At 46.6% G+C, this 24597-nt stretch overlaps 1 protein-coding gene across 1 annotated transcript in view; it reads right to left on the reverse strand.

Moving 5' to 3' along the window:
- TMEM266 (transmembrane protein 266) overlaps nt 1-24597 on the reverse strand; it is a 160675-nt gene that overhangs the window by 62233 nt on the left and 73845 nt on the right. Inside the window, 2 exon segments of the mRNA XM_036907596.2 lie at nt 467-540; nt 3374-3528. Of these exon segments, the coding sequence (XP_036763491.2) occupies nt 467-540; nt 3374-3528 (229 nt within the window).

The following is a 24597-nucleotide window of genomic DNA, read 5'->3' on the forward strand; positions in this document are numbered from 1 at the left end:
GCTCTGCCTTCTCTACCCTCTGCATGCCTCAGCCTCGGGGGCCGGACCACCCGTGTGCCCAAGACCATGGCCAGAGCATCCTAGCTCTTCTCCCCGCCTCCAGGCCCCGAGGCGCCGGCCCAGCCTCCTGCCTGCTCCTTACTGGCCACATGAACCACTTGTTCCCCCTGAGCTACACCTTCTCGGTCTCACTTTCACGAAGGTCATCACCCTCCCTTAACCTAGACAGCACCTGCCCGTCCTCTGGGATTCCACTCAGGAGCCACCCACTGTGGTCCTGTCTCCCCAGTAGGTTGGCAGCTATGCCATTTCTTAGCATAGAACTCAGCTCCCTGTATTGCATCTCCCTTTTTGTAGCCTCAAGAGCTAGCAGAGGGCCTGCCTCTAGTAAATGCTTACAGAGTAAAGCTCGGCCTCCCCGGGACAGGAGTTGCCCTAAGCTTGCAGGGCCCCAGTCTTTACCTACCTCTGAGAAGAACACAGAGAGAATGACCAGGCTGATCCAGTGAATTACACCAGCAAACTGGAATGCACTGGGAACTGCAACACACACAATAACAGGAGCCAATTTAGGAGCAAGGAATTAGGTGCACTGGTAGAGGCGCTTCACAGCACAGGGGCAGATCTCTGGGGGCCTGGAGCCCACTCGGGTGAAATTTAGAATCGGATGGAGTCAGGCAGAGAACACCCAGGGCAGTGGAAGAGGTGGGAGGCCGGGGGGCTGGCGATGCCGTTCCTTCCTCCGTCCAGGGGGCTCCAACTCGGCCCCGTCAGCCCCGGGGGCTCTGTGCTGCAGCCGTCCGCCTGGAGAGGAGCCCCCACAGGAGGCTTACGCACATGCTGTTTCAGACCTGGGTGGGCAGCTTCGGTCAGGCCTAGGTGGACTTTCAGAAGTCCCCGCCACAGGTCACTCCCAGAGCACAGGGCACTGTCAGTGGGCCTCAAGGCAAGCTTGCTCTGCCTCTTCATTTGGAAGCCTCTGAGAGGCAGCGACGGCCATGTTGGCCAGGATGCTTTTGGGGAGAAGGCTGGAGAGGCATCAGCCTGCTGAAAGCGGCAGAGCCAGCAGCTCCACGCCCTCCAGACGCCAGAGCGTGAGTGGGGACGGCCATCAGCCCTTCAAAGCTCCCGTGCCACCTCCCACCGGGCAATCCTGGAGTCAAGGTACTATCCCCGGAAAGCCCTTTCAAAACACGGGACCCAAGACCAGCCTCTCAGCCACAGCACAGCACGGTTTGTCAGGCTCTGAGTCTCCAAGCAGGGTGCTGGAGCCCAGGCCGGGATCAGGGGAGCTCTGATGGACGGTAGTGGGGAGAGGGTGCTCCCCAGAGGGCGGGAGGCGGGGCCCGACGGGAGCCGGAATGATGCTGAACAGCCACTGCCGCTTTTGTCCTGGGCCCTGGCCGGGCCAGCTTAGCAGGCATCTGGGAATTCCTTGAAGGCCAAAGGAAATCGCCCAGGACCATCGTGGGGAGGGCTCGCTGAAAAGAGAGGAACCCACAGTCTCCCCAAAGCTCTGAGATCCCAAACCCTGGTTGTCAGGCATATCCGAGGGAACAAGCCTGCAAGACCTGCTGCAGGTTGGAGGCTTTGGGCCTCCTGGCACTGGGCCAATCTGAGCCTTCGAAGACAAGGCGTGGAGGTGGGGATTCTCTCTGCCCCACATGAATGCTGGTGGGAACCGAGAGGCTGAGGCCTGTGTCACTCTGAAAAGCCCTCCAGGTGATTCTGAAAACATAAAATCTCTCCCCATTATTTCTCAAATGAATTCCTGTGCCTTTTTTTACGGTTTGCTTTAGAAGAGCAATAAATCTCTGATTGTGCGTTTTATGGAATTTAAGATGCCTTTTATGAGCTGCTATTGGATCTCCCACCAAAATCAATCTCCTGGATACTTAATTTTAAGCAAAATTCCATTGTCGGCTGGTCCTCAGTTCTACTCAATACCTTGTCACAGCCTGAATAGCCGAGGGCCCCACGTATAACCCACGCCAGGGAAAGAAAGACTCCGTAATGGTTAGACCTCATAAAAAGCAGACGTATGGATGAGTGGGAGGGAAAGTATACAACATGGTATAATTGAAGACAGGTTGAGTGTAAAACCATCGTGGCCACTTCATGCTGGGAGATACTTTGATTGGAACCAAGGGGCCACCAGCTGCACAAACCCGGTGAGGCTTATCAGACAAAAGCAATTCTGTGCTCCTTGTCATTCTCTTAAGAGAGTAGGGAAGGCTAATAGGACTTGGAAGGAGCTTTGATGGGCCTTAAACACAGAAGGTCCAGTAAAGGAACTGGAGAAAACAAGTCCAAGATGACCAAATGGGTTTGAGGGTGGCTGGATCTATAGTCCTGGATTCTGCTGATGGCAGGAAAGGAAATCTCTAGGGGACCAACAATTACATCTCCTTTTTATTTGCACCTGAATGATCCACCGTCTGCATTGGGGAAATGTGGTCCAGGAGATCTGCAAGGAACTGCTCATTCAACCGAGCCAAAAATTAAGTTAAGCCAACCCTTGGCCTTCTCTGCTGGTGCACCAAACAGGGGCCTGGTGGGGGCACGGTGGCCGGGCAGGCAGGAGGTGGGGCCACGCCTCCACTAATCCAAAAGGGCACGCGAGGTAGCAGATGAGCCATCTGTTGCCATGAGCGCCAGGCTCCCACACACGACACTAGGATGAACACCAGGAGGACCTTTGTTGGAAAGAGAACTGGCCATACCACTAAATGCCTGTGGGCTGAAGTTCCAGCTCAATACCTCCTGCCTGAGGTATAGAGCTCAAAAGCCTCTAACTTCTCCGAATCTTAATTCCCTTGTCTGTAAGATGAGAGAATGTCAGTCTTGCCCATCTCACGGGGTTGCTGCTAGGGTCAAATGTATGGAAAACTGTTTTCAAAACTATTATGTTATACATACACACTGCCAACTTAAAGCTGGATAAAAATACAAGGAATCATATCATTGTGGCTGCCGTCATTACTAGTTATTACAAGGTGATACACCTCCACACATGGGAGCTCTATAAGCTATGGAAAATTCCAACCTGGAAAATTCCGAATGGAAACAATTTTTTTAAAAGTGCATACAGGGGTCCCCAACATTTTTTATCTCATCAGTTTCTGATCATGAATGCTGGGGAGGGGACCGAAGAGGCCACACTGGGTGGAGCAGAGCAGACTGAGGCTGGGGGTGACAGAGAGAGAAGCTGCTGGATATTCCCCCTGGCAGTAATGCCAGGAGCCACGGGACCAGGGGTGTGGCAACAGCTCAGGGCTGGAGGTGAATATCCTGCTGGTTGGGGACCCCTGATGGGCGCACATTGAATATTGACATCATATGTATTTGTATAAGTATCTCTCTTGCTACTCACACTGGAGAAGCTTTATGTCTATTAGAAGTTCCAGAGTCAGGAGAATCACCACCAATATTACACAGGCTACCAGGAAACTGTTGAGACTTGCACTGAGCAAAAATACCTGCCACACGGCTGCTCTCTTCCCGCAGCACGGCGTCAGCCAGGCAGACCTGTGGGAACAAAGTCGGAGGGGAGGCACTGAGATGGGTGAGGTTCCAATCACAGACTTGCTCTCATTCCTGATGAAACACAACCTCACGCAGGAGGCCAGTGCGCAGAACTGCAAAGTGCAAAACATCTCCCAGAGATGAGCTAGGCTCGTAGGCTGACCTGGGCAGCTCACAGCACCTCTCTATGACTGAATCTCGTCCATTTTAAGCAGATGCAAAACCCACATCTCATGGGCTTATAAAGACTGGAGATCACAAAGGTTAGTGGGGAGCTGAGGCTAGGCAGTAAGTGCTGCGTGAAAATGAGCTGTTACTATCATACTTCAGTGCAGCCTCCGAGCCTAGCACAGGCTCTGCAACTAGGACACCCTCAGTTCACCTCTAATAAATGCTCAATGAAGTGATGACTAAATTCTCAGTTTTTTCAGTTATAGGGGGCAAAGAAAGATTTGAACTAGATCCCTGTTTCTCAAAGTAGGTTGTATGGAATGCTAGCTCCATAGAATGCTTACGGTTGTTACTTGATCATTTTTATGGTTGGGTAAGTTTTGGAAAATTTGGGTCAAAGTTAAATGGATATTTTTGACCACATGAACTGGTGACTTTAATATGTTATTGCACATCATCATGTGCCCAAAGGGGTTTGAGTATGTGTTTACCAAATTGGCTGGCCAGTGGGATCCTTTTTTCATAGAGTATCTGGTGGACCATCTTTCGGGAAACCCTTGGCTAGATGGTCTTGAATGATCAAAGGTGGAAATGAAGCCACCGAAGACAGAATCTTCCCTGAGCAGGACTGGAAGTGGGAAAGAGGTACAGGATCTCAGAACTGGATGGGTCCCTTAGGCTGATGGATCTACTCCCTTCAGGAACACAGGATTCCAGGGAAGAGGGGTGCCTCTGCAGGGCATGGGGACACGAGGTCAGACACCGCTGCCTCACTGAGGCAGAGCCAGGCGCCCCGATAGCTGGGGCGTCTTCACTCTGGCCCGGCGGCAGACACCCAGGGCCACATGTAAAGGCGCCTTGGCGCTCCGGGCCACAGCCGCCCCGCTCATGGGTCCCTTACCTCCCAGGGTTATTGGAAGTTACAGGGGAGGGTGTATCTGACCTGTAAAGTACCGCACAGCTGAAACAGATTGATGGTGGTGACAAGTAATTTGAACGCAAACCCTTGGCCGCCACCCCCTGTCCTTGTCATCCAGAGGAAACAATCGGCTGAAGGGGCCAGTGCCCAGCACAGAAATCCCAAGGGTGTCTCTGGAGGGGGAGCTCTATTTGGGGTGCTCCCTTCCCCCAAAGGAATAATGTGAACGCCCCAAGTCGGGGCTTCCTCCTCACAAGGCATCCCTGGAAAGCCTGAAGGTGCCTCCAGCTGTTGGAAGGTAGGGCAAATCTCATGGCTCTTCAAGAAACCTGGCTTATCCACGTCTTCCTCGATATTTTTTAAAACCTTTGGGAATGATAGTCACTGTCCTCAACTCTAGGATAATGCAAAAATTCAGGAAGCTGGTCCCGGAAAAGAGGGGCAGGGGGATTTTGACAGGTGGTGAAGGAAGCAGAAGAGGGCATTTTGGACAGGGTTGGGGGTGACTGATGTGTGGCAACATGGCCCAAGTGTCATAAAGAGACCAGCCAGGGTAGAAGAGAGGGTTCTTTGTGTTGGATTTTAAGGTGTCTTTGGCCATTATTACTTGGCTGACCTCCTCTCCTCTTGATCCATCTGTGTGTCTTACCTACTCCCCCTTCTTTTCCCACAATGTGACATTCCTGTCCCCTTTCCACATTTTAATCTTTGTACTTTCACGCCTCTCATGCCCAGCACCCGGTGGCCTCGGCACTTCCGGATTTTTGTGCTCCCCTCGTGCCCTCCTGTCAACTTGTCTTTGTGGTTGCAAGTACTGTCATTGCCAGGACACAGTTCCAATTCCACATTCTCTCTAAAACCCAGGCCGACTGTCTGTGGCCCCTGACACTGCCAGTTCACTGTCATCTGAAACTTGAGCCAAGCACCGTCTGCAGTTATGGATGAGGGCAGTGGTGAAGCTCATTCACCTGGGACGGTGTCATGTTGAGCGGTCGCTGGGAAGACTCAACTGCAGGGCTAATGGGAGGAGCCAGGGCATTGGTTCACCTCCAGGCCTTGCACACCTCAGGAGCGAGAGGTGTGCCCCTCAGAGACTCCTCCTTCTACCCTGGGAGGAAGCTCCCAAAGGGAGAAGGGGACAAAACAAACCATCTGTTGCTTCAAGTAGCAGGTTTTCCCTATAAACAGAGACTTTAATCTTGACCTGCCTCAATGGAAAAGTCATTTTATGTTGTGCATAAAATGGTAAAATGTTGATTTTTATTTTCTTGTTTGGTTAGACTATCTTCCTTTGGGCAGCTGTAGGTGCACAGTGAGGAGGCTGAGCACGGGGACTTGCAGCTAGGTGAAAAGCTGTAGGCAGGTGTCACCTGCAGTCTGAAGTTGGCAATACCTAGACTGGCCCTCATACCAAAGCACTCCTCAGCCTCGGGAAACAGCCAGGTGGGGGCCTAGGTACATGGCAGGACTCAGCAGCCAAGCAGGGTAAGGTCTGGGGGTCAGATGGCTGCTGGACCCACCATATGTTAGGTATGAACTTCGAGCACAACAGACTACATCCCTTGGGCAGTTTCTGTTCCAGTGAGTGAGAGCCAGGCAATAAACATGACACATTTATAAGTTACACTGCTGTACTACAAGGTGATAGGCCTGTGGGAGAAAAAGGGTGCACGAAGGGTGACATTTAAAAAAGGTAGTCAGAATAGGCCTCCCTAAGAAACTGATGTTTGAGAAAGAGCTGGAGGGAGTGTTGCGGGTATCTGGAGGCAGGGTTGAAATGTACAGTAAATGGACCATTCATGGTAAATTCTATTCAGCCCCATAGAGCCTCCAGCACAATAAACACCAAAGGACAGGAGCCAGGAGCCAGGCTGAAGGGGGCTTCCCAAACCCACACAGGGCAATACTGCAGGCATTTCCATAGCCCTCAGCCTAGTCAACACTGTTCCCAAAGAACCCCAAGGTGGCTGCAAAATGGAGCCTGTCCCCACTGCCCTGGTCATGTTCTTCCACCCCTGCACTGTCCCCCAACCCTGCACCAACTTTGCTTTCAACTACCAGCCGCTCAACCATGCCCATCTGGGAGTTAACTTCATGTGGCCCCCTTTTCATGGAAGTTCAAGGGGGTACTGTTTGCACTACATTCTATATGAGTCCCAGGACCCCAGGGCAGTACACATGGGGGTGGACCCCATGGAGGGAGCAGATGGAGGGAGGACCACCTGCCAAAGGAAGGGATAGAGAAGCCGGTGGGAGTGGCTGCCTTGGAGCAGAGAGCTTAGGGTCTGTCTGGAGGTCGGTGTTTCTCAGCTCTGGCTGCATTCAAGGACCACCAAGAGCACCTTTAAACCCCCTAGTTTCCAGACCATTTAACCCACAACTTCTGGGGTGGGACCCAGGCCTCATACTTTTTGTTTTGTTTTGTTTTTAAAATCTCCTTTGGCAATTCCAATGTGCAGCTGAGATTTAGAACCATTGTCCTAGGTCCTTAATGCACAGTGGGCTCCACGGACCAGCTGTGATAGCACCATCTGGAAGCTTGCTAGAAATGCAGAATCTCAAGCCTTCCCCATAGCCGATGTATGAGAGCCTGCATTTCAATGAGATTCCACATGATTTGGGTAAAACCACTGCTCTGGAGTTAGCAAGAGATAACAGGTGTCTCCGGAGCATGGTAAAGGGAGTCTGGGAGCAGAAGGGATGAGAAGGCAGAGGCCAGCTGGTGTCAAGCCCCCCCCTGGCAGGAGCACAGGACCCAGCACCCAGGGGATGGTGAAGCAGGCAGGCTGTCTTGGGGCAGACACAGGGGAAGCAGGCGGCAGTGACACCCACTGACGCTGAGTGTGTGTCTGGGGAATGCTGAGGGCTTCCTTAGCCACAGATCTGAGGCTGAAGCCAGAGTTGAAGCAGGCTGTGGGCTCCCAGCTCCTTGAAGAGCAGGACCAAGAACCTCAAGCCTCCAGAAAAGAGGCTGGGCTGGAGCAACAGACTTTCTGGATCATCTGGGGTTTGGAAATCCCAAGCTGCTAATAAAATTTCCTCTGAAATTCAAATGTCAGACATTCATTCCTAGGGGACTGCGTTTCAGCAGAAAAATAGAATGTGTCCAGTTTCAAAATATCCGTGAGTGGCTAAATAATGATTCAAGGAGCTTAATGGGCCAAAAGGGAAATCATTAGAGAAGATACCACCCTCTCATCTCGTCCGCATCCAGCTATCAAAGCCCCGGGGCTGGTTCTCAGGGTTATGCCCGGAATCGCCACCAGGGGGCAGGTGCCTCCCAACTTCACATCTTTGTGCAGCAACAGAGAAGGGACACCCCCAGGAGGCCGGTTTGGGCTGCCAAGGCCTGTAAATACCAACAACCAGATGGCATCTCCTGGTGGGTGGCGGCCACTCTATCGTAAGATTCCTCCAGTCACTCCTGAGGCCTCAGGGAAATCCCGGGGCGGGAAGGGAGGCTGGCTACCTTTACTATTTCTGTTTTATATTTTCAGATGTTGATAAAAGTTTGAGAGAGTAACTTCTAGAATATTGAAATGAACTTTGGAAAATTCCCAGTGGATCCTTCCTGCGAGGTAAGGCCACAGGAGTGACTAGAAGGTGGAGGCATCAGGCAGCGTTCCCAAACCTGGCACTGAAACAGTCCCATTTTGAAAGGTAAAGCAGAAAGAACGATGCCAGGCTTGCAAGGGCTGTGTCTGCCCCTGTGGTGTGTGGCCTTGCCCACCTCCACAATCCACTGTGGCTGTGTGGCTGGGAGGATGCACGGTGGGGGAAGGGGGCGTTGGCTAGAGTATGGGAACTGGGGAGACCCTAAGTTGTCCAAAAAGGTGTCACAGGAAGTAGCAGACCACAGAAAAGCCCATTTCCCTGTAGCTACCAGACCAAATGGCCCTGTCAGTCCTGCATTGAGATTTGCACCCATCAAGTCCTCAAAACAACATGTTTAGGGAGTAGCTGGGGTGAGTCGGAAGGCTGTCAGGCAGGAGACAGAACAAAGCCTGGAGTACTGGGCACCCCCTTCCCCTAATGCCGACCTTGGGAAGCACTTCTGGACCTCAGAACCCTTCAGGGTTGAAGAGCTCTCCAAGAGTGGATGAAGACTGTGGTCCTGTGCCTGAACAATGCATAAACCATTACAAGGGGTGCATGGACCCCTTGGGTTTCACTGACGGGTCATCAAGGATACCTGGCCTCTGGGCTCAAGCCCCGGGACTGGGCAGTCTGAGTTGTCCCCTGGCCCCACGTAACTCTAATTTGGTGATGCTAAACACAGGTGGCCTGGTTGTTGCAGACCCGATAGACTGTCAACAGAATATCCCATGACCCCACTTTACTTTTCTTTACTATTTTTTCCAGATGATTAAAATATTGTCAGAGAAAGCCATGAGGCTGACTTAAATCCAACTTCTGGCATTCACCTGAGCTTTAGTTTTATAGATTTAACAGTTATAAGGCACTTACTCTGAACCAGGAGCTGTTCTGCACACTTTCTAAGTGTTAGCTCATCTAGATGTTTTAAAATATAGTTCCTTGCATTTTTCCTGTTGACAGAGAGTGAGAGAAGCCAGATGCTTGCACCTGTCTGGGGTTTGGTGGCAACTGGAGCCTCCAAATCACATTCCCACCACTGACTGAATTCCAGGAACAATCTTTGAACCTTAGTTTCCTAATTTCCAAAATGGGAATAAGTATTATCTATCTTTGTAGGGCCTTTGCTCTAAATAATTAAAAGTAACATGTAAAATAAAGCCCATGACACACTACTTACTAGACAGCTACTATTTGTATCTACTATGATGATAATTTAGGTACACGGGCATTAGAAAAGAGATTAAATATCAAAATATGGGAAGTTTCAACATTCATTCCATTCTGCACATAGTTATTACATGCCCACTAAATGCCAGGCTCTGTATTAGGAGATGAGCACAGGAGGGGGACAGGGTCTTCATCCTCATGCAGCCTGAGTCTTTATGAATTCTGACTAAGTGATGAGCTCCTAGTCCTAGATCACTCTGAAAGGCAAATCAAATAAAGGGAGAAAAAAAGCAAGAGGGGGAAATGAGTTCCCAACTATAGGACTTCTCCAAAGAGACAAATATCCAGCCATAAGAACCATCCACCCAACTCCCAGAGGGACACCCTCTTGCTAGATATCTGAAATGGTTAGTGGGGCTCCTTTTTCACTCTCCTAGGGAGAACCGGAACAACAGGAAAAGCACTGTCAAGCCTCCCCTCTGTTCCTATACCCTATTCCAAGAGGCAAACCACATTGCAAGCAAACTCAGAAATATGAGCACACAAACACACTTCACATAATGGGAACTCTCAGGTTGGAGGCATGAGGCGCCCCTCCCAGGCCTCTGGGAGGACTGAAGAAACTGAAGCTTCTACACAGGCAGCTTTGGTCCTGTGATGAGCGCTAAAGGTTAGCACCACTGCCTCAGGGTGGAAGGAGGGCTGTGTGCAGCTGGGGTCATGGGGGTCTGACATTTGTTTGTTCCAGAACCTCAGATTTCTTGCATGCCAACTCTGGGAAAGCAGGGTGTGGTGGGCAAGAGCTCAGGGCCCACAAGCAGGGGCTGTCACTTGGAAAGTCACTACACTCCCTCTGGGGGGACAATGGCTGGCACACACTATGGACTGGCTGCCCCTATTTGGGGAGGCCCAGGGTGTTGTCCACACATACTTGAAGAGTTGCCATGGAGTTCAAGCCGGACTTAGGGAATGGGTGCTGTTGGAGCAAGTGGCCCTAAGGCCTCCTCCCACCTTGAGAGTCCTCAGTTCTGGGCATTGGGCACAAGTCTGCGAATATCATTTGTGTTGTGCTTGCAGGCAGGGCTGCCTGGATGAGGTCAGCTTTCTAAGCAGGCAGGGACCAGTTTTCAAGCAAAACCCACTTCTCTGTCCAGATCTCTCTGGTCTGGCAAACTGTGGGTCGTCACACTGCCCTTTCTTCTATTTGGCCAAAGTCCAGATCCCAGAGGGCTCCGCAGATGACTGTGGATCCCCAAACACCATAAATTCAGCTCACTTTCCTTGGGGGAATCTGATCTGAGGTTTAAATTTTCCTCTGCTAGTTGCAGGCACCGCTCACTCACCACAGGGGGAACGTTAGAGGCGCTCTGCCACCACCTAGTGGTTGCGTGCAGCTTGTACACTCTGGACCCGTGACGTGATGGGGACCGGCGGTTTATTTTGCTGAGAAATAACATATCTGAATTTACTACCTTCTTAAACAATGAAAAATGAAAAATCTTTGGGGCCCTTGGACTACAGGAAAGAGGCTAACCTGTGCTTAACAGAATTTTAAAATTTGAATTAGAGCTTTATTGTCTGGTGAGGGCATCAAGAACCCTCCTAAAAGCTTGAGCTTACTAACAATATGGAGAGTTGTGGGTCACAGGGCCTGCTTGGGGTCTAGGGACAGCTGGTACCCCAAAGGAAGGAGTGGTATTTTATTATAGAAAAATTGCACTGCCATCAACATAATGTATTAGTGAAGCTCTTTTTATATAATTTTTCTCCCAGAGGGAAAAATAACATAAAAGATTTCGTGACCCATGTTATGCAGAACTTTGAGACTTTGCACTTGCAAGGTCACAGCAAGGATGAACCTACCTTTTAACCCTGAACATCCAAAAGGCTTTTTTTTCTTCTTCTAAAAGGACACTGACATTGTTCTAAGCGAAGTTGGCATGTTCTGAAGCAAACCTGATTCATTTTTTCTAGGGTGATTTTGTGGGAAGGGTATGAAATCCACAGGAACGGCGAGGTTGGCCAGTTGCAGGCCATGGCCTTCTGTTCAAGGCTTGAGAAGCCTGGTCCCTCCCTGTGGCTCTTTTTCAACCCCACAGAGGTGTGGGAGACAGCCCCAAATTCTCCCCAAATGGAACTGGGCTTCCTTTCTCCTCATTCTTAACACAGTTCTGCCCATTCACTCACTCACTCACTCACTCACTCATTCATTCCAGTCAGTCCTTCATTCTGTCAATACCCCCTCTGGTTCCAGGCCCAGAGGATCTGACCCCTGCCTTGAGGGAGCACCTAGCCCAGTACTGGGGACAGACTGATGAAGTGATTGAGTGCAGTCCAGTGTCACAGGTGCTGAGACTGAGGCAGGAAAAGGGCTATGTGTACACAGAGGAGAGGCCCTAGCTTGGGTTGGCTGGGGTAGAGAAGACCTCCAGGAGGAGGTGGTCCTTGAGCCAGACAGTGTGAGAAGAAAGAAGGGTGTTTGGGACCGTGGCTTAGTAGGCTCCTCCTCTCCTTGTCTTTGCTTCCAGCCTTTGTTTGCTGGTATATCTAAAATTATTTTAGTCTTTATTTAAAGATGTTGTTGTATTGCACCTGTCCTTTTTTACCAACCTGACATCTAAAAAAAAATCATTGCTGTGCCCCCATTATGTTTTCTTCCTCTGACTGTGAAGTTCTGGCAGGAATATGCCACTGGCATCATCTGCCAATAATAACATCTCTTTCTGTCTACACAGCTTTCTTCCAAGCATCTACTGCCCTGACCGCTCAGGTTAGACCTTTTTAGAACCCTAAAGTATAAATAATTACAAAAGTCTGAATATCTTTCATTTCTTACTTTAGCTTTATATTTTTCACAAAGACTATCCCACCTAGTCTCTTATGATCCTCTCTGCAATTTCTTTACACCAAAAAGATTGGGAGCACTGTCTCTCTCTCTCTGTGGTCACTGAATCTCTGTGTGAAAGGCAGGTGACAACCCTTGGCCTTCTACTGCGCTCCTCAAATCACTTCCATCACCTTTCCTACAGGCTGTGAGCATCCTAGGGTGGAGCCTCGAGGCTTCTCTGAATGTTCTCTTCTTGGGCCTCTTGTCTAGCCCAGACCCTGCAGACTAAGCGGGTATTCAGTGTAGTGTAGCTGGTTAAGAAAAGGAAGAGCTTCCCAATCCATAGCATGAGTTAGCCTCCTGCAAACAGTGTCCCTCTTCCAAAGGCAGATGGTTGATTCACTGATCAGCAGTATTGTGCTTCACTTTTCCATAGTTGAATGGGGTGAGGTCCAATGCCAAAGAAGAACCAGACAGAAGGGGCTTTGGTTACATGGAGACACAAAGCATTGCCCACCAGGATGATGGACACAAGTCAGACTGTATCAGGGTAAAAGAATCAAGGTGGCCAAGTGATTAAAGCAGCAGTCTATGGAGGCATACATGCTCCCAGACCTAAGCAGTCTGAGGAGGCGGACATGCTCCCGGACCTCCCCCAGATCAAACAGTGACAAGCAAGGCTGAAGGAAAGGCCTAATTCTGGGCCAAAGTATGAATGAGACTTGGTTCTCTTAAAGGCTGTGGTACATTTTGGGTGATTCTCCAATATCTATTCCACCTCTCCTCCACTGCGTAGCAGCCATGTTTTGGGAAATGCTACAGTTCAAGTGGGGGGCCTGATTGGTCAGTGGGTTCTCCCGTATCACTTACCATGTGACCCAATTCTAGCCCATGAGACAAGAGGAAAGAACAGTTAAAGGATTCTGGGAAAGTTCTTTGTTGCTCTTTAAAGGAGAATAATGGGCAGCCATTCTCTCTTCAGACATGAATGGGGAAGATGTGGCTGATTACCACAGGCTGCCCTCTCACAAACTATTGGGAACCTTACAGTGTGAGAATGAAACCAACACTGTGGACAGCAGAATGGAGAGACGGAAGGAATCTCGTCTTTGATACTGCTGAGACTTTGAACCAACCTGGATGCTCTGGGCTCCATGATATGTGGACCAATGAAAGTCCTCATTATTTGAGGCTGAGATGGGCTTTCTGTCATGGGCAGTCCAAAGCACCGGGAGGTTAGAGCCACTAATCGTTTGTGAGAAGGTAGCATAATGAAGAGATATTAAGGCAAAATTAATTGTAGATGACAGAACATGAGGGAGGAGGGACCGAGCCGGTCTCTCAGGTTACTGATGTACTGAGGCACCGAGGCCAACTCAGCCAGGGCTCAGACATGCTCAGACACCTCATCTATTCCCCTCTTTCCCCTCCTGGGTATTCACCCCTGCAGACATGTAAGGAGGTTTGTGCTTTATCATTATGGAAGGAAGAATGACCTAGTTGAGGGGAAGAGGCAGGGAAGGAAAGGAGGATGACACAGGTGACATGATGGAAGTGCAGCTCCTCAGGTTGAACTGGAGACCCAGGGGTAGAGAAGGGAAGGCCAGAAGCAAATAGGCCCGCAGCGGTGGCCCCAAGTCACAGAGTCTGGGATGGGGTAGGCTTTTCTCCCCTGCCTTGCATGGAGCCCACACTACACAGGCACCCTGTGGCCTTGTGGTTCCTGAGACCCTTAAACTGGGCACTAGCACTCCCACGATGGACACTGTCAGTGGCAGTACCTTCGTGGTCAGCGGACATGGGTGAGAGGCGGCCAGGGCAGAGGAAGAGGAAGGACACAGACCCCAGTGCGGACTCGGCCTGACTGACTAGCTTCAGTCTGCTTTGGGGCTTTTGGGCCTTGGAAATTCCTGACTCCTGATGAGGCGGCAAGGAGGCTGAGGGTCACTGTAAACAAGCATTTTGTAAAAAATGCACACGACTCATTTTGGTAGTAATGGGCTAGGGAGGCCAGCAGCTGGGTCTAGGTCCACTGGTTGGGACCATGGAAAATACATTTTGGGGAGTCAGTTCGGTTTAGGGCCTGTTGGTTTTAAGACAGCCAGAAGTGCTGGATGGCAGGTCACGGCTCCTCAGGCGGGATTCACGTGCTGTCACAGGGAGGTTATTTTTAGCAGTGACTTGGGTGGGGACAAAAAACATTTCTACTCTCAAATGTGCAGCCAGCTCAGAAGAAGAATAGGCAATTCCAGATATTTATTAGGATTCTGAGGTGTGTTTGTGATCCCTGCAAAAATGTCCAATAAGTTTGATATGAGTCAGGATTTCGAGAATAAGACCTGTGCTGGAGACATGGCTTTGAAAGTTACAAGTTGAAGAATATTAAGTTATGAGACTGGATGAAATTACCCAGAGTGTAGAATGAGCACAATGAAAATGACCAAAGACAGAAAATGAAGAGTCCCAACATTTAAGGACCAAGCAGAGAAAGAACAGGTTTTTTTTTAAGGCTTAGAACAAACAGCCAGAGGGGTAGAAGGAAAAGCAGCAGAGTGCGGTAGGGCAGCGCGCACAGGGGGACCGTGTTTCAAGAGAGAGGGAGTAGCTGACAGCTTTAAATGATGGACAGAGGACAAAATAATGATCCTAGCAACACAGAGGCCACTGACGACCTTGAGGAGAGCAGGTCCTACCGTGGAGGAAGCTGAAGCCAGACTGTAGGGGAGTCAGGAATGACTGGGGGGAGGCGAAGGGCACACAGCAAGTGCAGACAAGGCTGTCCAGAAGTCTGGCCGCATAAAGAGATGGTGATGGCTGATGAGGATATGGAATCTGGGAGGATGTGAGAGACCTGAGCACATGAATCAAGGTACGGATATAACTGACTGAGCCAAGTTCATGAGCTGAGAGGGAGGGGAGTCAGAATTCAGAGGTGAGTCAGGCCTCAGAAGGGAGGAGAAGAGACAGGCAGGGGGGTACAGCCCATCCATGACTGTTTCTACTTGCTGAGGAAGGAGGAGTGGATGCGTGGGTAAAATTGCAATATTCCCAGAATCACTCGCCTGGCACGTTCTTGCTGAGGTCCCTGAGGTCTCTTCATTTCCTACAGAAACATTTATGCCTATATATAATACTTCCCTTAGTAGTTAAAAAAAAAACAAAGAGACAATAAGCCCCAAATGGAGTCACTTGTGCTAAACCCCACTGTCAGCAAACCAAGACTTAATACCTAACCCAACTGTAGTTTCAGCCACTCCCAGGAATGTAATCTTTAACCAGTTGATCTGGAATTACCTGGTTATCACTAGAGAGGTAATCTGCCCAATGATATCTCCACCTTCCCCCAAAGGCAGGTGACCTTGCCTGAAACAATCCACTCTTTGCTAAATGACTTCCTTGCCCCACCTCCTCTGCCCACTAAAGTCTTCCCCTTCTTATGGCTCCTCAGAGCTCCTTTCTATCTTCTAGATAGGATGCTGTCAGATTCATGAATCACTGGATAAAGCCAATTACATCTTCATATTTACTTAGTTGAGTTTTGTTTTTTTAACAGATTTGGTGGCAGCAATGGAACCGAAGGAGACTTCAGTGACAACGAGGAACACAGGCATGGAACCTATAAGTCTTTTGAGTTCTCTGCATTTCTTGACATTTCTGAAGGTCATGTTCTGAGCTCTCAGTTCTGAGCTCAGACTCTTTGTGTCAAGCTTCCAATATAAATGGCTTTCCAGTCAACTTGAGCTAGCAGTTCCATAGTTCCACCTGGAACCCAAACTCCTGGTCCTTGGTTAAATCCACAATTCCTCATTTAACTGGAAGCTCCAGTCCTTGATTCCTTCCCCAGATTCCATATTAGGAACTGCTGGTGGCAGTTTGCAGTTCTCCACTTGTTTGGAGTCAGTCCTCAGTCCCCATTCTTCGGGATCTGCTAGTTTAATCCTTTCCCCAATCCCCCTTTCCATGGTGGGAGTTGATGGTGGTGCACAGAGGACCATCTCTCAGCCAATCCACAGTAACATCTCTGGCTACTGCTGTTGTCCACAGTCCCATTTCCTCAGTTACTGTCGGTTTCTGTTAATGTGTACACAAAGTAAAGGCTACTGCTAACAGAAGTCATAGAAGCCAAAGGTCACAAAAATTTGTGGACATGGGATTTCAAAAGCTTTTGGAGTGCTCACCACCAAACACTACTGTGGATAAAATGAGAGTTCCTGTGGCCAGGATTCTCACCTGGCCCTGGTTGACTAGCTCACTGCACACCTGTGCAGTGACTCTATAAAAAGAGCTCTGCCCAGTGCTCTGGGCAAGACATGGTGGCAGGGTCATAAGGATGCAGGAGAGCAGAGCAGAGGCTGGAGTGGTGGCAGTGCCGAGGACAGAGGCCCAGAGGACGGCTGTGCAGACAGAGGGGCCCAGAGGCAGAGACCGGCTTGCTGCCTGAAGACTTGCTCTGAGTGAATGGGATTCTAGTGACTGACCTGCCACCTGGAAATAAAGTTGGGTATAACCCTTTCACCCCAAGAACATTTTGCTGTCATTTTCTTTGGTCACAGTGAATCCATTGCAAACTTTCCAGGGGCTGAAACCCACTGGCAAGACAATTGGTGAAAGTCGGCAGGGTTCACTGTTGACCAAGGGAAAAGACAGGCTGCCCTCATGGGAGGGGTGCCTCAGCGGGCTGCCCCTGTGAATGGGGAAACAGTGGGTCGTCCCCCAATGGGTGTGTGGTCTGAGGTGGCTTACCTCCTAGAGGACTGGGCCCCACCCCAGGACTGGAGGCAAGTGGAGGTGACACCTGAGGCAATAGGGGTGGCTCTTGGTGTGGGTTGATTTGATACGGGCAGGAGTAGATGGAAGGAAATTAGATGGGAAGCCAAATAGGATCTTACTGGAGCTATGGCAACAGCTGAAACCAGAGCAGCAGTTCCAGCCATTAAGACCAAAGAGGCAGAGGTCAGAGGCAGAGCCACGAGTCCGGCCTGTGTGTTTGCAAGACTTTTTGCTGGAGAGGTTGGAGAACAATGTTCGAGCTTCCTTGCACAGGGACCATGGCAGAGGACTAAGGGCACATAGACTGAGAGGACAGAATCCTGGAGGGGTGGAGGGTGCATAAAATGAGAGTTCCTGTGGTCAGGATTCTCACCTGGTGGTTGACTAGCTCACTGCACACCTGTGGGCAATACATGGCTGTTGACAGAGGATGGCTGTGCAGACAGAGGGGCCCAGAAGCAGAGACCGGCTTGCTGCATGCAGACTCGCTCTGAGTGAATGGGATTTTAGTGACTGACCTGCCACCTGGAGAACCCCAAGAACATTTTGCTGTCATATTCTTTGGTTACACTAAATCCACAGAGAACTTGCGTGGGGCTGAAACCCATTGGCAAGACAACTACATTCCTGTGTTAGGGTAAGTTGGTCATATAACAGGTTAGAATGACACTAGGTCATCAACCAACCTCATGAAATTTTCATGCAATGAAATACACTCTAAAACACCACACAACATCCAGCCCAACAGCACATCCCTTGTAGGTATTTGTTTGGCTCTGTGAGACCCAGAGGCTTAGGTAAAAAAGAAAGGGATCCTTAAATTCCAAAGAGTTGAGTGCACTACCTTCCAGCACATGTGTTTATTTTATGTCTAAGAACTATAGCCCTGGAAACTATAGGTATCTACAAAAATGACAAAATCTTACTATATAAACCATGTTTTGTATCCTGAAAACTTGGCTTGCTGTCAGGTTGGGGGTTCCAAAACATGGCCAGACAGAAATGTGGGTTTCACTCCTTCTGTGGTTAGTAGTAGCTGGACAGAAAATATGGGCTAAATTCCATTTTCACTTAGGGTCCTACCAAACTACTTCAAGCCCTCGGAAATTACAAACTAGAATTATAAGGAACATACCAGTTAGATAAGATCATTTAAGAAGTGCACTTAAAAGCAAGGGTTTCCAAGGCAAACAAACAGGAAGGGATTTGGGTATTTTATTTTAATTGGTATGCAGAAGGTTCAAAGATTTCAAAATTCCAAAATACCTTCATTCAAAGAGTCATTGCAAAAGGCTAATGAAAAATTAAAGATATAAAATGTACCTAAAAGACTATCTAAACAAAAACAACATCTATTGCTCCCCTCCATCCTCCTTTATTTGAGTACTCATAGTTATAATCCTTTGTCTGAATTGCCTTTCCACTCTGAAGGGACTATTAAACAGTTACCTTTTAAAATAAGACCACCAAGGCTACAGGTGATCCTCTTCAGGAAGTGCAGACAGTCTTGACTGATACGCTCCCCAACCAGGAAGCTGCTGTCCTAGGAGGGGACCAGAGCAGTAAATTTCTTGTGTTAAGCTAATTTTGCAGAATTACCTAGAGGACTGACAGGAAACTTATTGTCTCATCAAAGATGCTTGAGACCACTTAACAGGTCCACACCCGTAGCCCTTTGTCACATTCCTGAAAAGTCCTTAAAAGGGGGAACCCCCAACCTTTCATTGCACTCCTCTCTCTCTCTGAGGTTGCCCGCACTTCCTATGTAACTTTAAATAAAACTTTTACTCTGCTTCACTACTATGTCTCTGCCCTTCAATTCTTTGTTGCGGCGGGGACAAGAACCAAGGAAAATACACAATGCCTCTCCCCCAACAGTTTGAGCTTGTGACCATAGCTGAGCACTTTGAAACGACTTTGCAACAAGACTGTAAACAAGTTCTGCTAAGTTAGTGGCCTTACAGACACTCCCATATGTGAGGTCCCACATGGGCCCTCATTGTTGACAGGTGTTAGAAAGAGCCTAAATGTGATTTATCCCCACCAGGAGGTTTAAACGTGTGGTCAAAATTGTAACATTTCCAGAATATCTCGCTTGGCTTTAGTACATCTGCACATCAACAGGCGTTCAGAGGTGGAGAGAAGTATGGCTTTAGTTCCTTTGCATGATTCCTCAGGGGTGGAGAGAAGTTCATCTCCATATCAATGGGTAATTACCTGGGCAACGGAGGGCTTATCTGTATCTGAGAGGTGAGGTGGGTGGAGCCGGTTTTGCTTCTGCTGAAACAGGAGAGAGAGAAGGGCCTGGACTGCAGTTTGTGAGCAATAAACGGATTTTAAACTTTATTTCTCCCTTTGATTTCGGTTTTTAGAGGTATTTTGCCCCAGGATTTCCTCTCCCTAGACTTACAAAACATTTTAACAGTAAGGTATTAACAAAGAGCCACGTGGTGGAAAATATGCCAGGAAGCTGCTCAGGCTGAGAGTGGGGGTGAGGGGGGAACTGGTAAGGACCTGGCTATACCTGTTCGATTTGAGTTTTTTAAACCTACCAATAAAATTAAGACAAATGTAAGGGAAGTCCTAGTATGGTTATAACTGGCTTAGGCAACGTTCAGGAAAGAATGTGAACCCTGTAGTACTCAGCCAATGAGGAACCAGGGGAGGAACTGCGTACTAGGGAATAAATTACTGGCGCCAATCTCCCCAGGTGTGCCTGCCCACCAGACACCTGATCTTGCGAGACCGTCATTAAGTCCTCGCTCCGCTGTTCTGCTGGTCCATTTATTGAGTTTGGACCCGTGAGTGTGTTTCTCACAACAGGTCTCCAAGGGACCTTCTGGTAAACCGCTACTTCCCTTAAACAGCCAAGGGAAACTAAGATTAACGGCAAACCTTGCCAAATTCTGGTAGATACCAGAGCTACATTCTCTACCTTAAAACGCACTCAGAGCCTGCTGATAAGATCCTGGGAAAACTGGCGGAAGCCAGATCAAGGTGAGAATTCTTACCAGTCAGCTCACCCTGATCTCTCTCTCTAGTATTCACTAGACAGAGGAAAATACATCTTTTACATCTTTTTTGGTGATGTCTCCTGGGTCCACAGGATTGACAAATATGGCAAATACAAATTTACTCTTTGCCTGACATGAAAACTGACAAGACAAAAATTATTTTTTAAAAGTAACTCTGTAGTCATAAGTTGGCCAAATTGAAAGCTGATATTCAAAGCCTGATAGGAAATTTTTTTTAGGCCTTCTCCCCTAAGCTAAAATGAAAATATGTACCCAGAAGGAAAGAAAAGCCTACTGAAGCCTTTGTGGAAGAATTTACTAAACATCCCAAAAATAAATAGCTCTAATTCCAGAACATAAAAATCTTTTGATTTCCATCTTAGTTATAAATCTTCCTCATATAAAAAGGCAAATTTAGAAAAGATAATATGGTTGAATGGATGGATCAATCTATGATGTCACTTAAATTCCTTGAGAAATTAAAAGCAAATGCTCTTTTCTTACAAATCTTTGCCAGAAGTGTAGCTTCAGAAACGATTCAAAGTTCACCTATTCTTTTTGCCAATTCCAAAGTCTCCTCTATTTGTTTCAAAAGGCTTGTAAAGTATTGTAAAAACTTGTGCCTTAGGAAATTAAAGTCCTTCTTGGAGAAACTTGCATTCCTTCCCTGTGTGTTTGAGATGTAAATGTTCTACCTGGTCTTCTCCAGGAACCTGCTTATCTAGGTTATCTCTTTGAAATGAAAACTTCAGGGAGGTAATTCTTATCAGAAGAAAAACAGAAGGAAGAAAGGTTATTTGGAACTTCAGCACCTGAAATCTTAAATGTCTTTTTCACAAATATTAATGAAAAGCTTCAGTCATCTGAGCAGATGACCTTATTTCATTTGCCAGAAACATGATTGTATCCAAGTTAAAAAAAAAATAAACTAGTGACTTTTGCATTATCAGACCTATCTCATGGCTATTGTAAAAAGTGAAAATGAGAGGATAAAGCCTCTGTTTACATCTGGCGCTCTCTCTCTCTCTCTCTCTCTCTCTCTCTCTCTCTCTATCTGCATGTAAGGGGTAGGTGGGGAAGCGAGCGTGCGCGGTGACTGCAGGGGATGAGCACGAAGCCGGCTTTCCCTAGCGGGGACGGGGAGAAAGCACGTGAGTGGAGCCCGGCCTCACTGTGAGCAATGAAAAGGTGTCTCAGTCTAGCCTTTCCTTAGACTGATTTTGGTCACATCAGTTTATTCACCCCGGATGGGGAACACTGCTTCCCCCCAGAGCTACATTTGGTATTTTTTTGTACTTGTGGATGGTGTTGCTAAAATTAATTTATAAGAGAGCCCTACTTAATTGGCTTGAATAAAATGAAGCACTTATATGAATTGAGGATTCTTAGAAATATAATAACCCAAATGCTTTTCAATTTATGTGATCTGAGATAATCTTTGGTAAATACGAAAGCTAGTTTAAGTTTTTTGGCTTACTTAAAGCAGATATGTCTCTGGAACTATCAACATTGAATATAACATAGACATGCAACTTTATTCTACTTCAGTTTAGTAGTTAAATAAGTTCATGTTATTTCTGCTACAAAATTTGTCAGCAGGAAAAATAGCTTGGGATGATGGCTGACTCATGTCTCATCAAGTTTTTGTGGGTAATCTAAACATAATTATTGGGAGTAAGTGAATTAAATAATTGAAAGTGGAACAAAAGTTTATAAATGAACTTTTCGACAATGATGAGGTTTTTAAAAACACATCTACTTAAAGTAGTTTCTAAAATCTTTTTAGTAACTTAAAACCTTAGTGTTTTGCTAAACTAAATGATGACTAGTCTTTAAATATCTAGATCATTTCCAAATAAGATAAAATACTGAGACATTATTGAACATTGGTTTATCCATTTTGGTTTCCTTTCTCAGAGAAACTAAAGATATTTGGGTCTACTAGTAAACATGTTTTGTACCACAATGAAAAATTTACTGAGAGAGCATGCATTTCTAGAAATTACAAAAAGTATTTAAAATTAAGAATTCTAATATATATGATTGATGTTACTAGAACTAATATGGGAAACACCTCTGTATACCAGCAAACTAGGATGTGTGTGTTTTCAGGATGAGAAGGTATAGAAATGCATTTTTGTTGAGGGAAAAGTAAGTAATTTTGTCATAAAACTGAGGCTGGATATTTCAGAATGCAAAAGAGAAAAAACATAGGCCAAAATCTGAATGTAAAGAAAGTTGTAGAAGGCTTGTGAAGAAGGAATCTTGGGAAAAAGAGTTTTATGAGTGGTCAAGATTAAAATGGCTGAGATTAAAATAAATTTATTTGAATAAAAAATAAGTTTTAATATCAAAATTAAGTTGGTGCAATATTAGAACTTTGTTTTCTCTTTGTAAAAAAGACAGTTAGATTATTGGTCTTAGATTATTGGTCTACTCCTGATAAGAGACTGTGAAAGGTTTTTCTTTATCTTTTAAAGTAATATGCCTAAAAAGCAGAGTCTGTGTTTTATAAAAATAACTTCTTGTGCTTCATGCTGTTGTAATCAGACCTTTGATTATGAAATAAAATTAAAAGTGCTGAGGGTTTCCGTTTTGTTTTACAACTACTTAACTTTCTGTATATGACTGTGAGGTCTTTCCTTGTTATTTTGGCTAAAGGGATAACTAAGAATTGTTTCACAGTGACCTGTGTTTCTATATAACCAAGTTTTTTTTTCTATCATTAGCATACAGTTACATGAACAACATTATGGTTACTAGACTCCCCCTATTATCAAGTCCCCACCACATACCCCATTACAGTCACTGTCCATCAACATAGTAAAATACTATAGAATCACTACTTGTCTTCTCTGTGTTATACTGCCTTCCCTGTGTCCCCCACCCCGCTACATTATACGAGCTAATCAGAATGTCCCCTTTCCCCCCCTTATCCCTCCCTTCCCATCCATCCGCCCCAATCCCTTTCCCTTTGGTAACTGTTAGTCCATTCTTGGGTTCTGTGATTCTGCTGCTGTTTTGTTCCTTCAGTTTTTTCTTTGTTCTTATACTCCACAGAGGAGTGAAATCATTTGATACTTGTCTTTCTCCACCTGGCTTATTTCACTGAGCATAATACCCTCTAGCTCCATCCATGTTGTTGCAAATGGTAGGATTTGTTTTCTTCTTATGGCTGAATAATACTCCATTGTGTATATGTACCACCTCTTCTTTATACATTCATCTACTGATGAACACTTAGGTTGCTTCCATTTCTTGGCTATTGTAAATAGTGCTGCAATAAACATAGGGGTACATATGTCTTTTTCAAACTGGGCTGCTGCATTCTTAGGGTAAATTCCTAGGAGTGGAATTCCTGGGTCAAATGGTATTTCTATTTTGAGTTTTTGAGGAACTTCCATACAGCTTTTCACAATGGTTGAACTAATTTACATTCCCACCAGCAGTGTATGAGGGTTCCCCTTTCTGCACATCCTCCCCAACATTTGTTGCTGTTTGTCTTTTGAATGCTGGCCATCCTAACTGGTGTAAGGTGATATATCTCATTGTGGTTTTAATTTGCATTTCTCTGATGATTAGCAATGTGGAGAATCTTTTCATGTGCCTCTTGGCCATCTGAATTTCTTTGGAGAAGTGTCTGTTCAGATCCCCTGCCAATTTTTTTATTGGCTTATTTGCTTTTTGTTTGTTGAGGTGCGAGAGCTCTTTATATAATGTGGAAGTCAACCTCTTATTCGATATGTCGTTTATGAATATATTCTCCCATACTGTAGGATGTCTTTTTGTTCTATTGATGGGATCCTTTGCTGTACAGAAGCTTTTTAGTTTGATATAGTCCCACTTGTTCATTTTTGCTTTTGTTTCCCTTGCCTGGGAAGATATGTTCATGAAGTTGTTCATGTTTATGTCGAAGAGATTTTTCCTCTATTTTTTTTCTAAGAGGTTTATGGTTTCATGACTTACACTCAGTTCTTTGATCCATTTTGAGTTTACTTTTGTGTATGAGGTTACACAATAATCCAGTTTCATTCTCTTACATGTAGCTGTCCAGTTTTGCCAACACCAGCTATTGAAGAGGGTGAAATTTCCCCATTGTATATCCATGGCTCCTTTATCCTATATTGATCGACCATATATGCTTGCGTTTATCTCTGGGCTCTAGTCTGTTTCACTGGCCTATTGGTCTGTTCTTGTGCCAGTAGCAAATTGTCTTGATTACTGTGGCTTTGTAGTAGAGCTTGAAGTTGGGGAGCATAATTCTCCCTGCTTTATTCTTCCTTCTCAGGATTGCTTTGGCTATTCAGGGTCTTTTGTGGTTCCATATGAATTTTAGAACTATTTGCTCTAGATTATTGAAGAATGCTGTAGGTATTTTGATAGGGATTGCATTGAATCTGTAGATTGCTTTAGGCAGGATGGCCATTTTGACAATATTAATTCTTCCTATCCAAGAGCATGGGATAAATTTCCATTTATTAGTGTCCTCTTTAATTTCTCTTAAGAGTGTCCTGTAGTTTTTAGGATATAGGTCTTTCACTTTCTTGGTTAGGTTTATTCCTAGGTATTTTATTCTTTTTGATGCAACTGTGAATGGAATTATTTTC

The sequence above is a fragment of the Manis pentadactyla genome, chromosome 11, assembly GCF_030020395.1.
Source record: "Manis pentadactyla isolate mManPen7 chromosome 11, mManPen7.hap1, whole genome shotgun sequence".
NCBI classification, from domain to species: Eukaryota; Metazoa; Chordata; class Mammalia; order Pholidota; family Manidae; genus Manis; species Manis pentadactyla.